The 27,983-nt window shown below is 43.2% G+C and overlaps 1 protein-coding gene across 5 annotated transcripts; it reads right to left on the reverse strand.

Moving 5' to 3' along the window:
• Positions 1-663: 663 nt before the first annotated feature.
• Positions 664-27,511, reverse strand: dot1l (DOT1-like histone H3K79 methyltransferase). Of its 5 annotated transcripts, none has more exons than XM_060877493.1 (29): positions 27,202-27,511; positions 22,521-22,564; positions 22,346-22,420; positions 20,696-20,759; positions 20,261-20,489; positions 16,494-16,588; positions 15,958-16,020; positions 14,170-14,225; positions 13,963-14,007; positions 13,495-13,517; positions 13,279-13,385; positions 13,105-13,146; positions 12,851-12,943; positions 12,208-12,433; positions 11,990-12,103; positions 11,676-11,767; positions 11,452-11,553; positions 11,206-11,343; positions 10,890-11,015; positions 10,281-10,723; positions 10,103-10,205; positions 8,643-8,789; positions 7,884-7,968; positions 7,205-7,713; positions 6,830-7,035; positions 6,694-6,746; positions 5,929-6,492; positions 4,594-5,190; positions 664-4,469 (listed from the first exon to the last, which is right to left on the reverse strand). In XM_060877493.1, exons 1-28 carry the CDS (start codon positions 27,280-27,282, stop codon positions 4,703-4,705), a joined length of 4,413 nt encoding a protein of 1,470 aa, XP_060733476.1. In that variant the 5' UTR covers positions 27,283-27,511; the 3' UTR covers positions 664-4,469; positions 4,594-4,702. The 5 variants fall into 5 exon arrangements, with proteins under 5 accessions (XP_060733476.1, XP_060733467.1, XP_060733458.1 ...); XM_060877484.1 differs by having other exon boundaries at positions 6,703-6,746; positions 13,495-13,563; positions 13,963-14,042; XM_060877475.1 differs by having other exon boundaries at positions 13,495-13,563; positions 13,963-14,042.
• Between the last annotated feature and the right edge of the window lie 472 nt (positions 27,512-27,983).

Here is a 27,983-nt window from a genome sequence, read left to right on the forward strand (position 1 = left end):
AGTTATTTCTGTTACTTCTGAAATTCCCCAGATGTCAGCAGGAGGACTCAGACACAGATATGATTCAATGCCTGGACAACACAGAATGCAGAACACACACACACACAGCTGCAAGTGTTTTGACGCTTTTCAAGGTCTTTGTTCTGGCAAGCTTTGTGTGTGTGTGTTTTCTGCATTCTGGTGTTGTCCAGGCATTGAATCATATCTGTGTCTGAGGACGAGGATGAGACCAAGACGCTAGCATCCGTCTCCCAAAACAAACAAACAAACAAACCACTCAAGACGCAAAATGACCTGTGGTTATTTAGAAAAAAAACAACCAAACAGTAAAAGTACAAGTAAAAGGAATAAGTGTCAAGACTTGTACAGTATGCAGAACACTTCAACTGCCAAGCCGTTTTTTTGTAGCATCACCGAAATGTTAGGTCTTTAAAATTCCCTGTGCAAATATTTCAGAGCAAAAAAAGGTGAGGCACAATTTCCCAGCACGTCAGGCCCATTTTTGGCCAAGGCTGTGATAAGATATGAACAGTATGTACTGCAGACAACCTCATGCATCCTCTCAATCAACATTCACACGATGATGATGATGGTGATCATGAAACGAGACACACTTAAGAACGGCGTCTGCTTCGAGAAAAAAAAGAATTGGACATGAGCAAATCAAGGGCAAACCATGTTTCTTTTATTATTATTATTATTATAATTAAAAACACTTCATGAAGCAATAAAACCAGCACCAACAACAGCAATTAGAACATTGGTGAAGACTTATTGCACCATTATCCTATACTGTTCTATGTGAAGAGTGGACGTTTGGTCATTCCATATGACAGCGATGCAATAAAGTTACTTTCTTTCTTTTTTTTTTTTTACACATAGAACTACGTTCATCTTTATAACTTACGGTGAATAAAAAATACAGGTAAGAGTGTGGCTGCAGAAAGCGGCACAGACGTTAGAAAAGGGTAAGAGGAAACCTCATGATCTAGAAAGAACACAAGAAAAAAACAAACAAACAAAAAGGGTTTGAGTTTATTGGAATTTTTTCCCTTTGAGACGAAGCTGTGAAGTCAAAGCAGTAAGGCGTCTTCCTGAGACTACACATCTTTTCTGTTTACACCCAAATTACAAACAGGTGCCAAGAGAAGTTGTCTTGAAATGTACAAATTCTTATCTAATCCTGTACCTGAGGAAATACACACACACACACCGCTCTACTCTACTGTGGTGTTAAGATTTACACAAGTACTTTCACACATGAGGCTTTAGAGCAGTTTCACCCTTGAAGCTGAGAAAACAAAGATCACAGAAAAGCACGAAGAGCAAAACCTTGTGTTATTCGTCTCGTCTGTACTTAAAACGTAGAGCTGCACTTTATCGGTTAAAACAAAACAAAACAAACAAAAAAAAAAACGTGTAGAAGAGCACCATTAGTTACTGGTCTAAATTCTATAATATAACATAATAAAACAAACTGGTACACAGCTAACTTTAACACACTACATCGTATATATAGATATATATGTCGACAGTGCTGGTTACGTTCTACTGGATTCTCGGGCTGTTGTACATAAACGTCGCTTCACAGAGAACACTTAGTTTGGAACACGCCGCCGTCAAGAGGAGAATGTTTACACGAGAGCCGGACTGGTTTTCGTTTCTGGTTTCTCCAGCACCTAAAAACATGCTTAGAACTAAAATGTCTGAATTCTTTCTCACTCCAAACAACAGGCACACAACCTGGACTGCTGAGAGAGAGAGAACAGTCAGCAGACACTCCAAGGGCTGGGAGATAAGATGTAATATCAAAATGAAAAGACACTTTATTCCCCCCCCTCAGGATGGAGAGAGACAAACACTCACCGGCCATTTTATTAGGAACATTTTGTCTAATCAGCCAATTGTGTGGCAGCAGCACAATGAGAAAGAAAGGAAGGGGGGGGACGGGACGGGACATTCAGACAGCTCAAGAGCTTTGGTTAACGTTCACATCCGACATAAGGACGGAGGAAAAGTCTCATCTCTGTGACTTTAGCCGCCTGATTCCTGGGATTTTTACAACATGACGGTCTTTATACAGAATGATCCAGTTTGTGGAAGGTCTGCAGGTGTCTGAAACATCTTGCTGATGAGAGATTGGAAGATATAAATCACTCTTTACAGCCACTGTGAGCAGAAAAGCATCTCAAGATGTAGATCACAAGGAAGCTTGCACAGACCACAAACATCAGGCTCCTGCCAGCCGAGTGTATCATGGAGCATCATGGAGACTTTTTCCTGTCTTCTACTCTCTGGTTTGTGCGAGATGATTCCCATGAGAGCCTCAGATCTTTGGATCAGGAGAGGAACCTGCTGTTGTAGCTAATCCACCTCATGGTTTGATGTTCTGTGCATGTTGAGGTGCTTTTCTGCTCAGCACGGCTGTACAAATTATTATTATATAACGATAATGATTATACGAGTTACTCGATCCTTCCAGGCAGTCATTTCCCTCTGCTGTCTCATATCAACAAGGTGTTTTTCGCACCATCCAGGATAAACTCTAGATACTGTAAGAAAATCCCAGACAGAAAAACTCAAACCAGTCCATTCATTCAACAGTTAAAGTCACAGAGATTGGACGTGAACAACAAAAAACCTGTGCTTCTACGCGGGCTATTATACGAGTGGCTGATTAGTTAAAGTGTTCCTATTAAAGTGTCAGTGAAGGAATATGCACCGGAAGTATATTGTGTCGCACACTTTTGATGTATTTTTGTCATATCGCCCACTCTGACAGTACAGATGTCACAGATTTTCACCCTGTGGAAAAGCTCTAAGCGCTCGAAGAACGGCGGACGGAAGGCTTCGGCTGCAAACGTGCTGTGCACCAGCGGAGACGAGTCCCCACTTTAAAAGACTAGAAAACGATCAAGTAAGAATCGAGTTTAAAAACGCCTCGGATCAATACAGCGTCTGATTGCTTTCCACTTGGCGCTACATAATGCGAGGTCCCTGTCAACATTAGCACCCAGAATGTGTCTCTTATCTGATGTTCTTAATATAAATAGGCACAGTCCAGAGTTAGATTGTAGCACCATGTTGTTTTCTTTTACGTCACACAAAAAAGTTGCACCCATTTACTCGGTACGTTAACATGAAAATCAACAAAAACCATCACAACGGAAATGATAAATATTTGCAAATTATATACAATTACACATTGACAGTTACTTCCAATTCACAGTACAAAAACATCTTTCAAATGTTTTTAAAAAGAGAAAAAGAAAAGAAAAAAATAAACAATTAAATAAAATAAAAATCCCGGCAGTTGCACAGTAGATGTTTTTTTTTTGCCATATTACATTTTTTTTACCAGTGTTAGAAGATTTTTTTCATAATTTTTTTTTTTTCCCCCATTTTAAATCGTCTGTGTGGTTTTCCTACTTGCAGAGAGCACCACAACATTAATGGTGTACATTTTCCAAAAGCAGATATCTAGCACCTTTCTGAGCAAAATTGTTTTCAGCACCATGGATCATAATTTGTCTCAGAAAAAAAATAAAATAAAAAAAAAGATCACCTGAATCGATTATTTCATGTCGAATGCCAAACTCCGACCTTTACGTGTAGGCATCGTTAAGAGAAATAATTTTTTTAAAAAAGAAGATATAGTATATATATAGTACATTAATATGTTTCTTTTTATAAGATTTGATGTTTGCACACACAGGTACTTGGTAAATACATTTAATAATTTGTGCTTCAGCCGCTGTGTGTGTTAACGAGTCGAGAACTTTCGTATTTTTTTTAAAAAAAAGTAAAAAAAAAAAATCAAATGCACGTAATCCAAAAACAGTAATCAAGCTGACTCGATGATGGAGCCGGTTGGTTGTAGTGAATAGGCTTCTATCCAGTGTAAGTGTAAAGGAATATGTGTGTATGTACTGAACAAATGCTGCCGTTTAAAATAATTTAAATCGAAACGATTCATGATGCCATATTTTTTTTTTTTGAATCACATGTTCAAGTCAAAATTCCCACATTTACCTCTAAAAAGAGATTCCATAGTATTCCAGGAATTGTTAAAGGCTAACACAGTGCTGGGCTTCAGCATGGAGCAAAATGTTCAGGAATTTATCGCTCTGCTGATGCCTTGTTTTTATCTGAATATTAAAAAAAAAAAAAAAGACAAATTTTGCAGATCCCAGATTTTGCACAAAAAACCCATCCACTATTTAAATACACAATAATTGATGACATATTCACTTTTGTCGGTGCCTCTTTTTTTACAACTTTAACCAGATGCTTATGAGTGGTCCTGACCTGTGTGTGTGCGTGCGTGTGTTTCTGCATGTGTATTTAGATGCATTGGTATCCTCCGGGTGGCTTAAACTAACTTGGGAGCACCAGTGAGGAAGAGCCCGTTGGTCTACACCTGTCCATTGCATAGGTTGCAGTGGGTTGAGGTAGATTGCTTCAGTTACCTGGAAAGATACATAAGCCCATGAGAAGCTAGACAATAAATGACCATGCCATCAATCACATACGCACACAGAAACGTGCAAATATATGATGAGCAGCTTGAACACACAAAAGCGAAGCACATACCTTGTTCAGACTGAGGCACAAGCTTGGCAGGTACCATACAGCAGCTCCTAATTATAAATTACCCCCAAATTCAGACCTCCCGCCCACCCCGTTTCTGCTCATGGCACTGCTACCTGGGCCGAGCATTGTAGGGCACCTGCATACCCAGAGTCCTCCAGGAGCTCACCAAGCCACTGCTGCTGCCTCCGCCGCTGCTTGCAGAAGGCTGGTACTGAAGTGTAAAGGGCCGCGACAATGAGGAGGCAGCAGGAGTGGTTGTGATGCAAGTGACAGGAGCAGAAGAGGGGGATGAAGAGGAGGAGGGGAGCAGATGTAGGGTTTGGAGGGAAACCGATTGCTTCCTCTCCGAGCATGGAGGGGAAGGCTGGAGAGGAGCAGAGGAGGAGGAGGTGTTGAGAAGGGGAGGAGGGGGAGGCAGGGAAAGCACAGGAGGGGAGGGAGCGTGCAGGACAGTCTGTGTGCGGCCATATTGGGCCAGGTACAAGGCCCCGGCTTTGGAGTCCAGATTCCTCTGCTGTGAGGAAGAGTGGCTGTGCTGCGAACTGGGGGGCGCAGACTGTTGAGAGGATACTGAAGGCGTCATGTGGTGAAAAATCCCTGTGGCAAAGTGTCAGGAGAAATAGAGGGAGAAAATGATGAAAGCAGAGGGTCAGGTAGAGAGAGAGAGAGAGAGAGAAGGGGGGGGGGGAGTAGACAAAAAGATTGGGGATGGGGGGTGGGTTGGGGTCAGAGACAGGTAATCAGCCCGGTTGCGCATAAGCAGCAAGCAAGTTAAAACATGATCAAAGCGATGAGGCATAACACTGCTGACCCAACTCTGACACCAATATGGCAGACAGATGCTCCTCCCATAGGGTTCCAAACATGACCTAATGGGCCTGGTGTCAATACGCGTCTGCCTTCAAATACAAAAAGTTAAAGAGCTGGGCTGCCAGAGGAATGTCTCACACCAAAAACAAAGCCATGCAGACATGACAAACACCCAAAGAAATGTGAAGGTCACTCAAAAGTACACAACTTACAAATGGGAGGTTCACCAAAAATTCTTTCTAGTAATGTTTTAAGACACAGCTTTCAATTATACCATCACTTTATGCCGACTTTTGGTAATTTAATTTAACACATCTGCTGTGTTTTGTTCTGGTTTTCTGAGGGTGCGTCACTTTAAAAACAATGAGCTAATGGTTCAACGGCACAGAAAGCAAAGGGGCGAGAAGGCAAAAACGGCAGTGCTGTTTGTCTTTCACTTACCTGGCAGCCTTCATAGGCCTGCAAGCTAACAAGACATATTAAACTCCAAGGGCAAAAACAAAACAATCACAAAGGGAAGCTCACCTCCCGCAGCGCCTCCTGCCAGTCCAGCACTAGAAAAGCTGCCCAGAACAGAGTGACCGTTAACCAATCGTGGAGGTCCGCTGGTGGCCGGGTTAGGAGTCTGCGTGCCGAATATGGACTGTAAGACGGAGGGGCCGCTCAGAGGAAAATACTGTCCCACAGAGGACGCAGAAGAAACTGCAGTGGCTCTACCCACTTTTCCACACAGGAGACCTCCACCAGCTGCAGCAGAGATGAAGAGGTTCTGGCTCAGACCACTGAGAGCCTCCCACTCGCGAGGCTTTTGCTTGGGAAAGGCTTCCCGTGCTTTGTCCAGACCTAGAAAGGGTTTAGAGTTGCTGTAATGCTCACTGCGTTCTCGATCTGCTCGCTTTTGCGGTTTCTGCTCAGAGTCGGAGTCTGGGCCACAAGACATCGCCCCACAGAAAGGGGAGTGGCTCTGCCGGAGGTCTGGAGGAGTAGGCTTGGGGTCGGAGATGGGTGAGAAGGTAGACTTCCACTTGCTGGAAGAAGAAGAGACGTCACTGTTCACGCTACTGGCCCCTGATTTACGGCCCTGTGAACCTGAAAAAGGAGAGATGGAGAAACCGATTCATGAGCGTGAAAGAAATCAAGGTGCATTTCGATCTATATTTCTAAAACTGAGCGCCATTACGGACAATTCCATTATTTAAGCCTCTATTCTTGACAAAATTAAGGTGAACAGAATGTTGCATGATAATGGTGTGCAACTGCGCAGGATATAAGAGTATTACATACTCTTACCCCTCTCACCGTCTCTGCTCTCCCGAGAAATTGTTGCAATTTTCCTTTCAATTCTAAAAAAGGAAAAATAATGTTCAAGACAGAGGAACTATTTGAAGGAATCTTCATCTTTATTCTGCATAGTGATTAATCTCACCGTAAGGAGCTACTGTCTGCTGGATATCCAGTCTCCTCGTCCTCTGAGCTAGGGGTGGATAAGTCACGGTTGGAGCCATTAATCTCCAGCGGGCGTTCTCGCTTCAGTACTGGTGGCTGGTCCAGGTCCGTCTCACATGGACTGCCGCCTGCCTGCTCTGGAGAGGATATGGCTGAGATCTCCAGAGGCTGATTAATGTTGTTCACCTGTGTAAGTAAGTCAAAGTAAGCTTGACGAGGAAAAAAAACAAATCACACTGGAACGTGAAAATTCATATTCAGACAGTATAAATAACACAATGAAGGATTTGGATAGAAGAATCGAATCACAACAACTATGTTGTAATGTTCTCGGTTTAACTTCCCGTCCGCTCACCATGGTGTTTATGTTAAGTGGGGAACCCGAGGAGTAGTTAATCCCGGAGAACGATCGTTTTTTAGGGGAACTACTTGCTGGAACGAGGCTAGAGGAGCTGCGTTTCCGGCGTCCTCTCTTGCGCCCTTCCGACCCGTGAGAGCCTGGTGAGCGATGGTGGTGGTGATGACTGCTGTGATGCTTTCCCTGCTTGGCTGATCCGTGAGGTTGGCCTGAGCCTCCGGCAGAGGAGGAGGATGAAGACGAAGACGAAGAGGAAGAGAAGAACATGTGGCGGCGAGCCTCGCTGTCTAGGATCTCGGGATCAGATTCAAGGCCATGATGCTGGTGGCCCTCGTCAGGAAGACGGGAGGGTCTGTCTGCATATTGCAGCACTCCGCCTGTGCTCAGCAGAGGGCTGGAGCCAGACCCACGTGACTGAAGACCCAGCATAGGGTTGCTATGGGGTATAGGAGACATGGAGTTGCAGTCTTGATCACACATAGCAGAGTGGGAGCCGTTCACCAATCCTGAAACAGAGACGAACAATAAAATTTGAACATACGCACCTCAGACTGGACCTACATCTGTATATCTGTAATGTTATATATGCTCTATATAATTGTGTATGTGACAAATAAAAATCTTGAATCATTACTGAAACTGAGCCAAGACGTGCAGTAGGAACAAGACTGCGTACCTGAGTTAGGTGTCAGAGGTTGCTTGCTGTTGCTGCTTGGCCCTGCTGACTGCTCCCTACTAGACATAGGACTGGGAGTATTCCTCTGCAACAATAGATTGTGGGCACATTAAAGTGTGTATTACACACACACACACACACACACACACACACACACACACACACACAAAATGGCCAATTGGTTCAAGTTGCTGAGAATGGTATAGTGACTCTATATAACTAGAAAAGCATCAGAATGCGCATCAAAAACTGATGTGGACCAGCCACAAAAGCAGAAGGCCACATCAGGCCATCATGGGCACAGGCTCACCCAAACTGGTCTTTTTCCAGCTCCGCCCCTTTCCCCGATTTCACAAGCTCTCGGTAGATTAATATGGAATAAAATGATTAACACACAAACATATACTTAACATCGGTTAAATAGTGGAAATGCTCATTTCGCCCGCTTGTTTTTGGTTCTGGGAAACTAAAGCACATCATATTAGCTACATAGCGAGCACATCATATTAGCTACATAGCGGTGTATGTTCATGAGTGACTTGCATTGCTGAGATTGACAGGAGAAAAGGAGACTACTACCTTGTCAACATGGGCAAATTTTTTGCTTTATTGACTCTGCTGGAATTTGTACTCATGAGCTTCCAATAATATGAGAATGCTTTTTCTGTTGTGTTGTTTGGGACTCAATCGTATGGCAGAAATTTGTTGTGCTTATTATTGATAGCCCACACGCATACACACACATGCAAAAACACACACCAGTCTCTCGGCACGACTGGGCAGCACCACGCTGGCCAGTGGGATGCTGACAGGAAGTTTGCTGGGGTGTACAGTACTGAGAGGGATGCTGATTGGGAGACTGGTTATGTTGTCACCTGCTCCAGCTGGGATCTTATCCTTATTCGCCTGAAAAAAAGAGTGGACATGGTCATTTAATGTTAATTGTTGACAGTTATACATACACACACACGTCAAACTGCAATTTGTAAACTCATCCCATTTCACAAATCTCTTACACAAGGTAGAATCTGTAGGCCATTTACACACGGGGCTTTACAGTAACCACCAGGCATTTACACAGTGCAAAACCACATGGAGCATTTTAGTCACTTTTCGAATAACCAAAATTTAAGTCGATTTTAAACTTTTTTGCTATTACGTTTTTGCCAATAAAGTACAAATTTTCAGTCCGACTAAACCTTTTCAAATTGTTATCTGACTGCAAACAGATTAGTTGACAATAACCTCCTAAAATATCGAGCAGCAGATCAGTGCGTCGTTCGAGACACATAACGAAATCAGTGTACAAATGTGAAATGCTGGGAAAGGGGACGGAGCTCCCACAGCCGTTCACACTCGGCATTACGAATGCTTCTCCGGTGACTTCTGATCTAATTTTACCTAGTTAGCGCTGAAAACAGCAGTCGTGCACATCCATTTTGACTTCTACTGCATCAATCTTCAGTCAGAATGTCTCCAAAAACCTCTTAACCACATTTAAGGACAGCTTTGAACATTTTAAAAATGCTCCTAAAACTCCCAACTGCTCAAGAGACAAATGAGGTTGTAAAGGTTGCTGCTGTTCTCTTTATCCATAAAGCCTAACTGCTGAGAGATCATCTATTCAGAGCAGCAGGCTTGTAATGACGATGTATTCTCTGGCTGGCTGCTGAGGTACTACGATTCACATTCACAGTACAACTGGGACATGTGCACGGGTGACCCAGACCACCTCCGAATGCGAATGAGGCGATTAGCTCACAAAGCATCTCTGTTGCACCTTTGACCCTGTTCACACCTGCACTTGTGACCTGATTACCCAGGTGTGCATTGGGAAAGGGGGCATCGACAAATATCTGGCCATGAACAAAGCCCAAATTAAAGCACAGCCTGCCTTTAATAAAGGATGTGAGCATCTGGGAGGTCATATCGTCAAGTTTAGCTCGGGCCGCATTAACATCCACAATGGTCACATTGGATCGTGACGTACAACCCATACTTGTGCTCACAGTGATTTAGTAACGAGGGAAATCTCACATAGTGAGTAGGTGAGGGTAGTAGTATCAGAGTGAGATTAAAAAAAAAAGTAAAGTCCCTTGTTTCTTTGTTGATGCGAGTCCATTTAACCTGCTTTCTTTTTATCTACATAGCAGTAATGAGTGAACATATTACTAAATTAGCCTAAGGAATACCCATTATGTACACAAACACACACTTACCCTCTCTACACTCTTGAGTGCATTTGGTTGTTGATTTTCAGCTGTGCTTGGTGAGGCACAGCCCTGTTTTAAGGTTGGAGATGACACGATGCCAACGTCGCCCCTGAAAAGGAAGAACAGGACATCAAACATGACCATTAAATCATAGTTCCAATAGTTCTAACAAAACAGATCTGACCTGTGGATGGTGCCGAGCGCCCTGGCCTGGCCTATAGTGGAGTCCTGGTTGAGGTGCCTGCGCAGTGCGATCTTAGCTGGAGAAAAGCGTGTGTAGTCAGGCAGGGGCTGTCCTAGAGGCCTACTTCGAGGCTCTGGAGTGGGTGGCACAATCTCATGTTCGGGGGAGATTGGCAGGTAGTGGGAGAGCAGATCGTTCTTGCCATTGAAGCAGTTGATGCCGCCTCCACGCTCGTAGCTAGGAGATGCCGTGCCGTTGATGGACAACTCGGGGCTAAGGCCGTTCATTTCGGCCAGTTTGGGGGTGTTGGTGTCTGTTGGGGGACGGGGCTCTAGACTAGGAATGCTCTTGCGGTATGGCGAGTCTTTGCATGGGCTATAGGAGGACTTGAGCTGTAGTAGCTCCTGCTGTCTTTGGCTTTTCTCCAACTCCACAATACTAATCTGTCAAGGAAAATTATGCAATGAAAGGGGGGAAAAAAAAAGGTACAAAACATTTTATTTACTTCCAAATAAATAAGAAAAAAAAAACTTTTTTGACGTTGTAAATTCCTATTTTAATGTATTATTATATCAGGCACTGAATATGCATTTTAAAAGTCTGAAGTACCTGAAGTTCTAGACAGTGGCGCTGTTTCTCAGAGATCTGTCTACGCAGAGCAGCCTTTTCCTTTAATAGTGTCTCAAGACACAACGACCCCCAGTCCAGTTTCAGCTCCTCGCAGCGAGCCTTTAGCTGCAGGAATAACACCGTTTTTGCTCATAAGCATCACCAAAATCAAGTAGGCAGAGCAGAAGAATATAAAAAAAAAAAAAAAAAAAAAAAAAAAAAAAAAAAAAAAAAAGGTACTCAGAGCGAACATTTGTAGTATCCAAAGATGATAGAATAGAACAGATGGCTTCTGTAAAACTTGACTGGGGCTCACCAGTAGCCGGCTCTGGTCTTTAAGCTCAGCCATGTCTCTTTCCAACTGCTTGGTTTGTTCTTTCAGCTGCATATTATGGGCCATGATCTCTTTCTGAGCCTGCACCAGGTCCTCTACGGTCACTGCCTTTACTCCCAGCTGCAAGAATATTGAAAGATCGATGCTGAAATTACAGCCTTCAGACAGAATGACTTGGTAATCTATGCTTTAGGCGTTTATATCCCGTGTTGTTTCAGCAGCTTTTACCTCTTCTAGTTTGGCCTGGAAAAGGTCCCGGATCCTCTCCTTGTGAGTGTGACAGGCGTTCATCAGACACTGGGCTTGAGCGGACAGTTCAGTGTGTCTGAGCTATGAGGTATCAGAAACAAGGATGACTTAAAAAAAACAACCCAAAACACAGTAACGCTAAAATATTATCAAAGTCAGAAAGTGAGCGTGTAGACAAAGTCTTGTAACGTGAAGTATCGTACCCTCTCTTTCTCCAGAACCTGCTGCAGGTTTGTGTGGTACTGTGGTGTCTTCATATGGGTCAAGAACTGCATGTACTGGACTTTGAAATTATCTGTAACAGGGAAGATCCACACTTGCTTTATAAACAAGATATGTATCAGGTTTATCATTTGATCAGGCAGATACTAATTATACAGACATCACTTGTATGTTTACCCTAAGCACGTGCATGCTGATGGTTCGCTAAATGTTCATGGTACCATAATCCTCTCACCATTATGGGAAGGTTTATTTTTGTTATATAATAAATCAGACAAGGAGAGGTTTCGGTTACCCAGCAAAGTCTGCAGGCCCACAGGCATGTTGCTGAGCAGCAGCTGGCCAGGTGTGTAATGTTGAACTTTAGGAGGTAGCTGGTAGTAGGGGCTTTGAGGCGATTTGTATGCATCTGTGAGAAAACATCAGCAAAAGTAGCAAGATCAAATTAGCTCAAAGCAACAACGTGGTGCTTCCAGATAAAACGCGAAGGCGACGCAGGAGGTGCAAACGTACCCTGAGGGGGCGCTGCTGAGACGGTCTTGGCATGAAGAAGGTCTAAGGCGCTCTGACTCTTCTTGGTCTTGCGTTCAGTGGCTGCTGCCATGATGGACTTCTTGGGCCGCCCGCGTTTCCTGTTGCCCAGCTTGCGGCCCTTGGCAAGCAGCTTGGCACGACGTGGTTTAGGTGACGACTTGATTGGTACCAGGACTCCCGAGGTTTCCTCTTCACCACATGACTCCTGTGAATAAGGTGTAAAGTGTGTACACCAGAAAGTCGATTCAATTTAATTTCTATAGCGATTTTACCAAAGGACACCGTCTCAAAGCGGCTTTACAGAACGTAAGTAATATAGCACAGAAAGTTTCATATTATACAAAGATTAATATTAGACTTGTATTGAAATGTGTTTGTATTTATCCCCAATGAACAAGCCTGAGGTGACTGAGGCGATCTTGGAAAGGAAAAACTCCCTTAGAAGGAAGAGGAAGAGACCTTGATAGAAACCAGATGCAAAAGTGAACCTCATCCTCATTTGGGTGACCCTGGAAGGTGTGATTATAAATATACAGTCTGACAATCACAAATCACAATCACAACGTCTAGTGTCACCCAAATGTAGTACCACCTGATGATATGGAGTGATATGGAGGCCCACCTTGTGCTCCTTTGGCTTGGTTGGGGTGGTGCTGCTGCTTTTACTGTCCTTGTTCTCCTTCTGTTGACGCCGTTTCACTGCTTCCTGCTCCTCCTAGTGGCATAAGGTGGGGGGTGATGGGGGAGGGGTGGGTGTTTGGAGAGCATCTCATTTATGTAACACTACCGACCAAGAGGCTAGTATAATATAACCAAGAGGCTAGTATTGTACTCTTGTACTTTTTTTTTAATCCTACTGGAGGAAAACTCACTTACCCTGAGTTTAGGATTTTTAAGACTAGAAAAATAGTTTTCAAGCTGTGAATAGAGGGAGAGAAAACAACGCTTAGAGAGAAAAAAAACCCTACAGGCCTACTAACCACCACTAGCTGAGTTTAAACAATAGAACATTATTGAGTGTTGTGAGAAGGTGGTAATAACAGCACTCACTATGGTACGGTCTATTGTATGCAGATAGTAGGAAACTGGCTTCCCTGTCCAAGACACAGAGCCTCTCAATGGAGAAAGTTCAACAACACGCATTATTGTGCCAATATCTGTACAGGAGAACAGCACACAACATTAAATGCGATGCCAAGTGATCATGAATGAATTGCCCGTGTGTGTGTGTGTGTGTGTGTGTGTGAGTGGGTGTGTAACACATACCGCTCAAGTTTCGACTGTTGATTCTAAAATTGAGAGGTGCAAAAGGTTTTGAGGATACAATTTTTCCACCTGAGACAGCAGAAAGATAAGCACTGTTTATATACGGATTATTATTAAATATTATTAAAGTATAAAAGTCATTTATTTAGCAGTTAGCTGATACAGTAACTCACTAGGATGAAATAACGCAACAAGATAGAGGACCAACAAACTAGGTAGAAAAATGTATTAAAACAGAATACATGAAAAAACAGCTGTTTTCTTCTCAAAATGTTCTCAAAGGACGTTTGCTAGCTAGGCATGTTGGGCAATACGACGGGTCTGTCTTGCGTTGTCTATTGATCCGTTTAACCGTGAGATGGTTGATGTGTGTGCGATTTATTTTATTCAGATTGGTCGTTTTGAAAAGATCCTGTTAGCCAAGCGAGCTAAATGAGAAGTGCAATAAAAAGCAACAGGTGTACAAACCTTCCTTCATGTTGGCAAAGCGTTCCTTCAGCTGGTGATCCACCTCTGGACCAAAGGCAAAGTTATTTACAAAAATAACACTGCAAGAGAACAATTACAATCAATGATTTGCACATTTTGCTATAATTCGTTACACCCAAAAAAAAGCCAACCAAAGGAAAAAGATGTGCTTGAGCGACGTGGATAGAATTTACCGAGCTGTAATACCTTGTGTTTGCTATCCTTTCCTTCCAGTCTTCTGACAGAAAGTCTCCTCGCTCCAGCTGCAGAAAAAAAAGAAAAGTAATTCCCAGTGAATCCCATATGAGACACATCCATTCCATTTTTTTTTTTTTTTAGTATTGAATGGATAAAGTTAATAAATGGTATTTCCTACTATGCTAGCTTTATTATTATTATTCAGGACACATTGGGCCTGCGAAAGCAGCTTCTTTAAGAGCACTCTGTATTATAATGAAATCACAAGCATTTGATGGGCACATCCACGGTCTAACACGGCCGTCACATTCGCTTTGTGATTGCTGATGAAATTGCTTCTTATCCATGCGTTTGATACAATGGGAATGGTTTTTTTAAGAGACAGCCGCATAGCCGTGTACTCCGAAATTACTGTGCGAAGCTCCTACACACAACGAGCAGAGGTTGGACAGTCTCACGGCATGTTTCGGGGTGTGACATTACCACCTTGAAGTGTCTTATTCCTTTAATGCCGTAGTAATTTGACCGATTTTTAAAAAAAAAGTTGCTCTGAAGCATCTGCCTGGTTTTGGCTCCAAGACTGTGCTTCTACACTTTCATCTGTTAAGTGCTCTCTTTTCCTCTTAGCCACCATTTGACTTGCTCCGACTTCACCACAGAAAAGAAAATGCCGTTCGGGATGTACAAGCAGATGCCCTAACTTTTCCCTTAGAGACACATCAGGTACGCCTTAACATCTTCTCTGCAGCATTCTGTTTGTTTCTTTTGAGTTTCAGTTATCTTGTCATTGCGTTTTGACAGATTTGCGATTTAAGATTTGCGTCACTGGAAATGCTTCGGGACCGGACATGCGCAGTAGCATTTGCGACACGTTTGATATCGTTTACCTTCTTGAAATGCTTGACAATTCTGGTATGGTTAATGCGCACCAACACATAGTCGGGGGAGTATACAATCATTTCCTTAAAGGCAGTGTCTCCAATTTTTGAAAGCCAATGTCGACATTTGAAATCACCAAAACAAACACGCCCCTAACCCAAATGGGTCCCACCCCTGTATTGATAGCTCCGCCCACACATACATACACAACCCAGACAACTAATGGAAAGAAATGTGTCTATCATAGCTGAAGGGACGAACAATAAGATTGCAGATAAACAAACAAGCAAAAATGACACACAAGCATAATCATGCAAAGGACGGCATATATTAGTTCTGTGAAACAAAGCAAAACCAACGTTACTCACCTATCGAGAAGGAAAAAAGCAACCTCGGCTTCTTAAGTAAAGTTTGCCGCATATTCATAGATTGGAGTTTCCCGAGTCAATAACTCCTGAGCTAAACGCTGTGACTAGCAAAACGTGGTTGTAGCTGCCTCTCTACATTACTACGATAGAAAAGAGGTGTTATTTGTGTAGTAACAGCGTTTAGCTCAGGAGTTATTGACTCGGGAAACTCCAATCTGTGAATATGCGGCCAACTTCCCGCTCCTTCAGTTCTCTCCAGCGCTGGAAATCTGATCCTATATTAACACGGTCCTACTTCTTGCCTTATCGTAAGCCTTTCTTTCACTTTCTTTGTTTTTATCCTCCATGTCATTGTTAAAACCGCTTTCTGCTAATGTCACACATGCGCACTGAACACTCTCTCCGCCAATATTGACAAGACACGCCCCTTTCTGCTCATTGGCTACATGTTTGTTTTGATTTTTGTTTAGATTTCGGCCCGACTCAGTTTTCTGAAGCATTTCTCAAAAATTGGAGACCCTACCTTTAAGTAAGTTTGACACCAACTTACTGTATACTCGCCATGCTTTTTCCCATACCACTTCATCCAGCGCTTGAATTCCCTGTCCATTGCCTGCAGTCCAAAAAAATAAAAGAAGGGGAAGAAGAAAAAAGCATTAAAAAGTTAATTACAAAGTTAATTACAATCTCTGCAGCCCATTATACACTCTCCGGGCACTTCCAGAGCAGCCGCTGTACATTCTTACTGTAAATCGCTTGTTCTAGCAAATCCTAAAAGGTGCTCTGATGAACTGATGGAGACATTAACAGAACTAGCTGGACTTGATTGAGACCTAGCACATATGGACGATAATATTGGACCAAGATAATACACAGACAATCTTTTGCATTTACACAGTGAATAACTAACTGGTTGTAAGGGGACCAGAGTGTACCAGATATGTGCACCGATACACCACCACCAGTCTGAACAAACTTTAACAGATGGTCTATTTATGCTGTAGATAGCAGCTGAGTGTTTACTCCATACACTTCATTTTGCCTTCATCATACCAACTGATGATTTTGTACAAAAAGGTTTTATACCTCTGCGTACGTGGCTGGAATCTCGGCCTTCTCTACACCATAGTAGTGCTTACAGTTGGTAGCGGCGGCGACCTGCAGGACCACCTGCCCCACACCTGTAATACAAGCAAAGAAAACACGGATTTTAATCTGGGACTCCAAAGAATAAAGTGTCAGGAATTCTCCTTTTAGTTCACTGCTGATCAGTTACAGCATGCTAAATTACAGACGTGGGAAACCGTACCTTCATTTTATTACCTTAGTGCAGACAGAATTCTGACCACATTTCAATAATGATCCACTTCGCCTGAGGTAAGAAGTATAATATAATAATAATAAATAGAGGCTGATCATTCCATACTTTTTAGTTGAGAGGAGCATAAAATAAGCCTGTACTTTATTTCTGTGTTTGCATGCAAGTGAAGTGTAAAATAATAATAAAAATCCAAGGGAATCACACTATATTCTTCATGGTGTGTGGAACAAAACGCAGGAGTTTGTTTTGCTATAACGTCATGCAGACAATACAGTATGCTGGTCATGACACAAAACCTGCTGTGATCAGTGCAACATGATATCTAGCCAATCACTGTCCAGTGTTTACATCAAATGTGTAATGACACGGTGAAAAGGTCAGCAGAAAAACTCTGGATATTGTCGCTGTGATTGAAGATAGACAGACAGACAGACAAAGAGCCACACGCAGAGGGGGAGAGAGAGAGAGAGAGACACAGACAGAGAGAGACACACACACACACACACACAGAGACAGACAGACAGACAGAGAGACACACACACACACACAGACAGACAGACAGACAGAGACACACACACACAGACAGAGAGAGACACACAGACAGAGAGAGACACACAGACAGAGAGAGACACACAGACAGAGAGAGACACACACACAGACAGAGACACACACAGACAGAGACACACACACAGACAGAGACACACACACAGACAGAGACACACACACAGACAGAGACACACACACAGACAGAGACACACACACAGACAGAGACACACACACAGACAGAGAGACACACACAGACAGAGAGACACACACACAGACAGAGAGACACACACACAGACAGAGAGACACACACACAGACAGAGAGACACACACACAGACAGAGACACACACACAGACAGAGACACACACACAGACAGAGACACACACACAGACAGAGACACACACACAGACAGAGACACACACACAGACAGAGACACACACACAGACAGAGACACACACACAGACAGAGACACACACACAGACAGAGACACACACACAGACAGAGACACACACACAGACAGAGACACACACACAGACAGAGACACACACACAGACAGAGACACACACACAGACAGAGACACACACACAGACAGAGACACACACACAGACAGAGACACACACACAGACAGAGACACACACACAGACAGAGACACACACACAGACAGAGACACACACACAGACAGAGACACACACACAGACAGAGACACACACACAGACAGAGACACACACACAGACAGAGACACACACACAGACAGAGACACACACACAGACAGAGACACACACACAGACAGAGACACACACACAGACAGAGACACACACACAGACAGAGACACACACACAGACAGAGACACACACACAGACAGAGACACACACACAGACAGAGACACACACACAGACAGAGACACACACACAGACAGAGACACACACACAGACAGACAGAGCAGATAGAGAGACACAGAGCAGATAGAGAGACACACAGTGACACACAGATAGCAGATAGAGAGACACAAACCGAGACAGAGAGAGACACACAGAGCAGAGAGAGAGAGAGAGACACACAGAGCAGAGAGAGAGAGACACACAGAGCAGAGAGAGAGAGACACACAGAGCAGAGAGAGAGAGACACACAGAGCAGAGAGAGAGAGACACACAGAGCAGAGAGAGAGAGACACACAGAGCAGAGAGAGAGAGACACACAGAGCAGAGAGAGAGAGACACACAGAGCAGAGAGAGAGAGACACACAGAGCAGAGAGAGAGAGAGACACACAGAGCAGAGAGAGAGAGAGACACACAGAGCAGAGAGAGAGAGACACACAGAGCAGAGAGAGAGAGACACACAGAGCAGAGAGAGAGAGAGACACACAGAGCAGAGAGAGAGAGAGACACACAGAGCAGAGAGAGAGAGAGACACACAGAGCAGAGAGAGAGAGAGACACACAGAGCAGAGAGAGAGAGAGACACACAGAGCAGAGAGAGAGAGAGACACACAGAGCAGAGAGAGAGAGAGACACACAGAGCAGAGAGAGAGAGACACACAGAGCAGAGAGAGAGAGAGACACACAGAGCAGAGAGAGAGACACACAGAGCAGAGAGAGAGAGACACACAGAGCAGAGAGAGAGAGAGACACACAGAGCAGAGAGAGAGAGAGACACAGAGCAGAGAGAGAGAGAGACACAGAGCAGAGAGAGAGAGAGACACAGAGCAGAGAGAGAGAGAGACACAGAGCAGAGAGAGAGAGAGACACAGAGCAGAGAGAGAGAGACACACAGAGCAGAGAGAGAGAGACACAGAGCAGAGAGAGAGAGAGACACAGAGCAGAGAGAGAGAGAGAGACAGAGCAGAGAGAGAGAGAGACAGAGCAGAGAGAGAGAGAGAGACAGAGCAGAGAGAGAGAGAGACACACAGAGCAGAGAGAGAGAGACACACAGAGCAGAGAGAGAGAGACACAGAGCAGAGAGAGAGAGACACAGAGCAGAGAGAGAGAGAGACACACAGAGCAGAGAGAGAGAGAGACACAGAGCAGAGAGAGAGAGAGACACAGAGCAGAGAGAGAGAGAGAGAGAGACACAGAGCAGAGAGAGAGAGAGAGACACAGAGCAGAGAGAGAGAGAGAGACACAGAGCAGAGAGAGAGAGAGAGACACAGAGCAGAGAGAGAGAGAGACACAGAGCAGAGAGAGAGAGAGACACAGAGCAGAGAGAGAGAGACACACAGAGCAGAGAGAGAGAGACACACAGAGCAGAGAGAGAGAGACACACAGAGCAGAGAGAGAGAGACACACAGAGCAGAGAGAGAGAGACACACAGAGCAGAGAGAGAGAGACACACAGAGCAGAGAGAGAGAGACACACAGAGCAGAGAGAGAGAGACACAGAGCAGAGAGAGAGAGACACACAGAGCAGAGAGAGAGAGACACACAGAGCAGAGAGAGAGAGACACAGAGCAGAGAGAGAGAGACACACAGAGCAGAGAGAGAGAGAGACACACAGAGCAGAGAGAGAGAGAGAGACACACAGAGCAGAGAGAGAGAGAGACACAGAGCAGAGAGAGAGAGAGACACAGAGCAGAGAGAGAGACACACAGAGCAGAGAGAGAGAGAGAGACACACAGAGCAGAGAGAGAGGGAGAGACACACAGAGCAGAGAGAGAGAGACACACAGAGCAGAGAGAGAGAGACACAGAGCAGAGAGAGACACACAGAGCAGAGAGAGAGAGACACACAGAGCAGAGAGAGAGAGAGACACAGAGCAGAGAGAGAGAGACACACAGAGCAGAGAGAGAGAGACACACAGAGCAGAGAGAGAGAGACACACAGAGCAGAGAGAGAGAGAGAGAGAGAGCGCAGAGAGAGAGCAGAGAGAGAGAGCAGAGAGAGAGAAAGAGAGAGAGAGATGTGGTAAAGAAGGTGGTGTTTTGCAGTATTAAGTCCACTGCTTATGCTCAGTGTAGCTTGGAGTTAGCGTAAAGCTTTAAGGTGCAGGCCCTCACCGCTGCCCAGGTCCACAAAAGTGTCCTCCTCCATCATCTCAATCTCGTCAATGATCTGAGCCACCAGATCGAACGACGTCTCTCCGTACACCTCAGGGGAGAAGGGCTCATAGTTGTTCAGCTTCTCTGGATCAGTTACAGAGTGATTGTAGACCTGCTGCAGGATGTGACGAAGCAGGCCGTTTGAAGGCCGTTTATTCAGTTTCATCGGCTGAGTCGTACCTTTCCACTGGAACACAGAAGGCACAAATAATTAAACGCTGTAGGGTCTGTGCAAACGGAGAGAACCTGATCTTTGTGACAGGGTTAGTACGGTTCATTCCCTAATGCAGCTAGGGCTGGGAGACACCATCATATTACATCAACATCATGACAAATGATGTGACAAATACACCACACCACATTGATGGACCGTGTGTACACGAGTCAACTTACCAGCTGGTGAATGCTGTCGATAGCTCTGTTGTACTTGTCACACAGTCTCTGCATACTCTCAAAACTAGAAAAAAACAAATTCATTCGGTGACCCACATATACACCCAAACAAACAGAGACGGAACAAAGTTTATTAGAAGTTGAAACCGTGTTAGTAAATTACAACTTCAGATTAAGCCACAAGCAAAAATGCTACAGCTAAATTTGCACAATCATTAAGCAACAGTTGCTTACGTGTTTTAATCTGGGCATACAAGCAGATGTCCTCGTGTTCTGACTAACATTCGCACTGTATAACTTAATGAGAGAGTGAAAAATTCAGGCTGCTCGCGCGGCATCGTGCCTCACGGGTATGCAGGAACATACACTCAGAAAGGTCGATGCTAATTACTTATGTTCTCTGATCCTTGCCTACTGCCCACATTGAAAACGCCAGAGTTCTCAACATTATCAAGACCTCAAAATTCCAAACTTTACGACATTTTCTTCAGTCTTATTATTAAATCATCTGATACATAAGAGGTTAGGGAACCAGACCTTTAAAAATAAATAAATAAACAAACAAATAAAAAGGCAGAAGAGTTTTGCCAAATTCTTGTCTACTTAAAGGAACAATAATGGAAGACACCAAATTCTACTCACACTATGCAAGCTTGTCAATACTATAATGATTACGATGCAATCATCATTGTTTGTACTGATTTTATTGTCTCTGTAGAATTTACTCAGTCTTCTTTAAAACAATCCTCACACATGCTTATTATTTTAAAACATTTCTTATCTGGGTTTTGGACACGCTTTTCCAAACGATGACATCTTGGGGCTGATACGGGCGTGTCATAATACAAATATGTTGTGTTGAGCGTCTTGAAAATGTGCGAGTGAAATGATGGAAATTGGAAGTTGATTAAAAAGTCATGTAATGCAGCTGCACTGTCTGAACACCAACGGTCAACACATACATTTAAAATATGTAGTAAAAACCCACTGATTGTGGTTGTTCGTGAGAGATCAGAAACCGCCAACAAGCGGTGTACGCAAACGTTAAAAAGGTCATCAGAAGAGTTGAATCCGAACGCCATGGACATTCACTGTGCAGCCTGAAACCAGCAGCACCGCTAAAAAACTGATAGACTGTCCTAACTTCTGACATTCCCCTCAGACTGGGACATTGTTCACCCAGGGTTTCCCGCAGCACTTTGCAGTTCGGGCGGCCCGCCTAAACTGGGAAACCCTACCGCTTTAACTAGGTCGTCCAAAAAAAAAAAAAATCCGCAGCACAAAAGGCAGTCAAGTGCATCTCGGAGAATAGCGCAGACGCGCTTTACACCGCGAGCGGACACGTGTGCCACATGGCCGAAATGAGAGAAAGACGTGGCACTGTCTGGAGGATAACTAGCCAGTTGATAAAACGCGTGTCCGCAAAATTTTGAATGTTGTTTTGCACTCTCTTATTTATTATTGTGTTATTTAACTTTTATATTTAGTGTTAAATAAATAATTGTTAAATGTAGTACAGAGTCTGTGGTTTATCTCACAAAGAAGCGCCGCCCCGCCCCTATCCCCGCCGAACCCTACCGCCTTAACTAACAAATTTTCTGCGGGAAACCCTGTCACCCTTTCACACACGTTTAATGGATAAGGTGATACCTTTTCGTGTCGTAGTCAATGAGCACGTAGTTCTCCATGGCCAGTTTAAGGTCTGGGATCTCCTCACACACCCACCTAGACAAAGACACGGACTGGAGTTAGACAGAGGTCAGCAACCTGCAGGTCTGTCAGCCTTTAGTGAACAGTTAACGAACGGTTAATGAACAGTACGTACCGTATGGTTTCGATAATCTCATGTGCGGCATCATGATGTTTATCCTGTAGAGAAAGAGAGGGAAATAGAGAACAGACTAAAAACTAGCACATTTCCGTAAAAACACAATTTCGCTGTTTATTCAACCGTATTATTCTAAAACACGGTCGACGTCCGTGGGCATGACAGCAAACACTCAGTCAGATTCTGTAGACATTTTCCCTCCACAAATCCTCAAAACAGATCAAACTAATATCTCTAGTAGTGAGTGGCCACAGAACCTTCGCACAGGAGAGTGCTAAGAAATCTGTGATGGCAGTGAAAGTTGCACAGCGTGACCCAGTGACCCAGTTTCTGTCAGAGACACAGAAGTCTGTCTGAGTGCTGCTGTGAGACCCCACATCCTGCCCATAATCCTGTGAGGGAACAATCTGTATAAAGTCTGTCAAAAGCTCTGGTTAACCTCTTAATCATTCTCTGTATTTAGCTTGCTCATTAAGCCCTGCTCAGGTTTTTCTTTTTTCACATCCCTCAGTGGTGTAAAGAAGTCGAGCAGCTTAACGCACTTAAAAATCCTTGACTTCCAGCTTCAGAATGAGATGCAACGAGATCAGGAATCAAACTGTGTGGTGATGGGAACATCGAAACTCCTCCGTGGAATAAGCCTGGCAGATGTCCTGTTATTAAAACTGCTTCATTAAAAGATATTTCTATAAGATATTTGTATTCGAGCATGCCACCCGTCACTGACAATGCCCCACGAGTGGGTAGAGCTTCCACATGTAATCATGCTAGATGCTAGATCAAAACACGTATAACTGGAGTTATTTTAACTGGCATATTGTGCGGTACAGCATTTTTTAGAGGCTATTATGCTTAATAAAAGAGGAGAGCAACATAATGTTCCCAGGGTTGAGGTGTAATAATTTCTCCCGTGTAGCCTTCTGTCATTTTACACCAAATTTTTTTTTAATGTAAATTCTAGCAGCGACAAATGCTTCATATTTAGAAGTAAGGCTAGATAAGATAAAAAATATATATATTAAATACATTTTTTTTCTTAACATTTCAATGGGGTAAGTATTTTTGTCTTTTGGTTACCAGATTTGGCAACCCAGCTGCGGCAAATACCGGGTGTGAACGGATATCTATTGCAGCTGTCTTTTTGTGATCTATCAGCTGAGGCGGATGTTAATACCAAATCTGGACAAGGGCAGTGTGTAGGAAGAGTATGTGCTTGTGTGTGTGTGTGTATAGCAGAGAGGGGGCAGTGTTCCTGTTGGTTGCCCACACAGCAACGCCTGCACAGCAGCTAAATATAACACCAGCCAGGGCATGCAAGGAGAACTCAAACACACGCGCACACACTCACGTAAAAGGGGGAGAGGGGGTGGGGGCACTGAGCGCACGCCACTCATGGCACAGCCCTCAGTCGTGAATGGTAGCGTAAACACGTGACTCATTCACACACACACACACTCACTCACCACATCTCTCACTTCCACATTACTGCTCTCAGTGACTCACGTTTATGACACAGAGTACAAGTTAATTTTCCTGCTATAACGATGAATCATCTTGACGCCTGTCAACTTAAAGGCGACTTCTAAGTTTCACCTTCCGTCAGACGGAAACCACCGGCAGGGCAGCACTTCCGACTCCGACAAGATATGATCCTGACAAGCAGAGTAAATTCTTAGAATCATCATCAAGCGTCACAGGAGTCTACCGTCACGGAAGGAACCGAGTCACAATGAAGGAAACGTTCGTGCTAGCTAATACGCCTAGACAGTCGATACGGTCTAAAATTCTCAGAAACGTGTGAAATGGACCGAGCCAGTGGTGACAGCGTTGTGAACTTGTCGACCATTACGAGGAGGAATGGTCACTCGGGCCTTTGTGGAAAAATATTGTGTGTATTTATTAGCATTGTTCCTACTTGTTCTTCCTGAAGTCTGACTTAAATGACATCAAAACAGAGGGACACACGACTTCATGCTTATAGACACGACCAAAAATCATGGAATCATAAAGATACACTAAGAAGAGTTAAAATAAATAAATAAATGGAAGGAGGACAATAATTCAGACTCTGGGATGAAAAATGATTTACAAAAGTTATTAAAAAAAATTATTAAATGATATTTATTTATATGATATTAAAAAATATTATTTCCAAACTTAATTTGAAGTTAAAAACATATATAAATTAAGTAAAAAAATCAATAATATAATATACGATGGCACTTCATTTTTATAGAGTGGAGGGAAAAGTTTGGATGAATTATATTGGGTTACTTTTCTTACATCATGAAAGCCAGCCACTTTAATGAGGGATTTTTATATCCAGTGTAATAGTATAAAAAAAAAGCATAAAAGCTGAACCTGGTTTTAGTATAAAAGACAGCCATGGTTTATGGTAAAGGAGCATTCTTAAAATTCTCAGAGACAATGTTGTTACACAGCACTTGAAAGAAAAAATCTACAGCTCCACAATAAAGGTCTTAAACGTCCCTGCTTCAATATCATACAGGTGGAAAGCATCCAAGTGTCACTGGATAGGTGACCTGAGCGAGATTAAACAACATAAACTTAGAATGATGAGGAAGGCAAGAAAGAAGGTTGCTCTCTGATGGGACAAACCGAATACAGCAGGAATGAACAGCACTGCCATCACTACAGCTCATAAAACACTGAGTGTGCAGTCAGAATCTACACATCACTCAGCACAGTCAGCTGGTTAGTTAGATGCTCATAGAAGACGAATGTGGAAGAGTCTGCTGTTTTCTCCGCACTCTGTAGCTTGAACCAGCGGCAGTCAAAAAATAAAAACTCCAACTTCACAGTCAAATGAGGAGTCAAAGTTCCTGTTGGTTTCAGATAAGTCGTTATCAGAACCCAACACCCCGACTAACGAGAACGCTCAACTTTAACTGGTTTAACAGTCGTCTGGCCGCAGTCACTGGGTAGGAGGGATTTCATACTCTTTCACTCCTGTTGATCACAGACCCACCAGCCACGGTGTCAATACAGCCGATCCCATGCAAAAGGGTTGTGTAAAGTGTTTAACATATCCAGGTGTAAATCTGAAATTATGATCATCCTCATCTTTGACTTCTGTCTGAAGCTAGCAAAAGCAACTCTCTCTCGATTCTCCTGTTAGAGCATCGTCTTTACCTGTTGGTCTAAAATGCTCACAGCTCTACCACGACGTGCAGTTTGATTAAACGGTAATAAAGCATCTGATCAGTCATTCCTGGCCGGGACGCACTGGGATGCATTTGCGTTCACACTACGAACGCAACGTGTTTGTATTATTCCAGAGGGATTGACTTAGCGGATCACAATGCGTCCCAGACACGGATTAAACCTAAACTCTATTCATACCTGCGCCGGCCACTTATAATCCCATCACACAAGACGCAGGACGTCAGGTGTGAACTTGAACGTTTTTATTCTGTTCCTATGCTTCTGTAAAGCTGCTCTGAGACCATGTAAACTGAATAAACAGCAGTTTATAAGTTAATATTGTTGTTGTGTTCGACTTCACCTTCTACTGTGGACTAAAAGTTTGAGAACTTGTTCTAAAAAGAGGGACTATTATGCTTTTAAAGAACAACAAAGCAGCACCAGAAAAGTAACTGCCCGGATGTGATGGCTGTATGACACAAACCTGATCTAACCTTAAACAAAAAACAAACAAACCAAAAAGTCCATAAATAGCAACAACAGTACCATTGTTAGTCAGGGGAGCAGAATGAATATCTTTTGTCCTTCCCCTCTGCACTTTGACAGCATCGTTTGTTTCTTTATTTATTTTAAACTACAACGTACACGGAATATTTCAAAAATGGACTTTATATCAGATAAACCTTCCTACTCGACTTTTCTCCACCCGCCACTTACAACAGACAAAACACGACAATCGGCTAACGTTAGCTTAGCTGCTAGCTAGCCGATTAGCTTAGCTGCTAGCGATGCTAACCAAGCAGTTTGTACTGAAGGAATAACCTCATACTTAGGAAAACTGGCACCAAATGTTAACCAGCACCTAATTTTAAGCCAGTCGGACCTTCGTGAACTGATCGGATGTGAGGCAAATAAACCAAGTGACAAATCCTGCCATTCAACCTATATAAGATAGCAATGCTAGCTACCTAGCAATGCTAGCTAGTTAGTTCCCACAATCGTAACCGTCAACTACACCTTCACATTAAATAATAAAATAAAATAAAAAAAATAAAAAATAGCAGTAGCTATTGGTCAAGGTTGGTACCAAAATTGGTAACTATTCAAACAGCACGTGTTATTTAAAAAAAATTACAATAAATAAATAAATAAATAAATAACAACCCGCGAACTGATAACGGACGTCACGTCCAAAAGTATTTTCCCTTAGAACTTTCTCTTGATCACGTTTTTTTTTAGCGGTGCCGTTAAACCTTCGTGGTAAGTTAATCAAAGTTTGGAGAATAAATAAAAAAACAAATAAACCCCAAGCTTGTTTTTGTTAACCTTAGAACAACAGCTGAGAGACACAAGCGCGCTAAAGCTAACTGCTAGTAAGCTAATAAGCTAACTGCTAGTAATACGCGTTGGTTCTCTCAGCTGTTCGGTAGATAAATGACGAGTTTTCTCTCAAACTGAACGTAAAATGGATTAAATTAGAACATCTGTTTTAAAACAAACAGACTTTACTCACATATACCGGTAACGGCCACGGATATCCTGCAGCTTCGGCTCCAACCGGCGACTTGAGCTTCAGTTCAAGCTTTTCTCCCATTATACTTTCTGCCTCGTTTGCTCGCTAGACTCGAGTAAAAGATCACTAGGATTTGAACATTGTTCACAGAAAATGTTAAAACTTAGCGAAAGTTGAACAGTCCAAACCGATACTGTGCTATTTTCAGATTTAAGTTAAGATATTTAAGCTATTTTGTGTAAAAACTGCTCAGGCTGAGCGGCTGCTCCATCTCGGCGCTACCGCCGCCATCTTGCCCGGCGTAGAAAAAAAAAAACAAAACCCGCTGGTCTGGATTTGAATCAGCAGTAGGTACAAAACCGAAAGGGAGAGAGTCTGAGTCAGGAAAAACAAATGAGTGCATTTAGAGAAAATTAGCCTTACCAACCTTACCACCAAATTAGCCTTATTAGTTGCCTTACCAACTCCATTATTATTATTATTATTATTATTATTATTATTATTATTATTATTATTATTATTATTATTATGACAACAATGAGAACACACACAAATACCACTAAAAAATTCTATATATCTCTGATCTCTGATTATAAAATGTACGGGAAAGTGCGCTCCGATTTGTATTTATTTTTATCAATATAATAAGTTGTATTTTATTACCTCGTTTAACCACCAGGGGTTGTGACACCCATGTGTCACCTTTGCGCATGCGCACTCGTTCAGAGTACAAACTGTACGTTCATCTTCTCCTGGGAAGTTCATACGTCATGATGGAAGTG

This window comes from Tachysurus vachellii, chromosome 1 (assembly GCF_030014155.1).
Source record: "Tachysurus vachellii isolate PV-2020 chromosome 1, HZAU_Pvac_v1, whole genome shotgun sequence".
NCBI classification, from domain to species: Eukaryota; Metazoa; Chordata; class Actinopteri; order Siluriformes; family Bagridae; genus Tachysurus; species Tachysurus vachellii.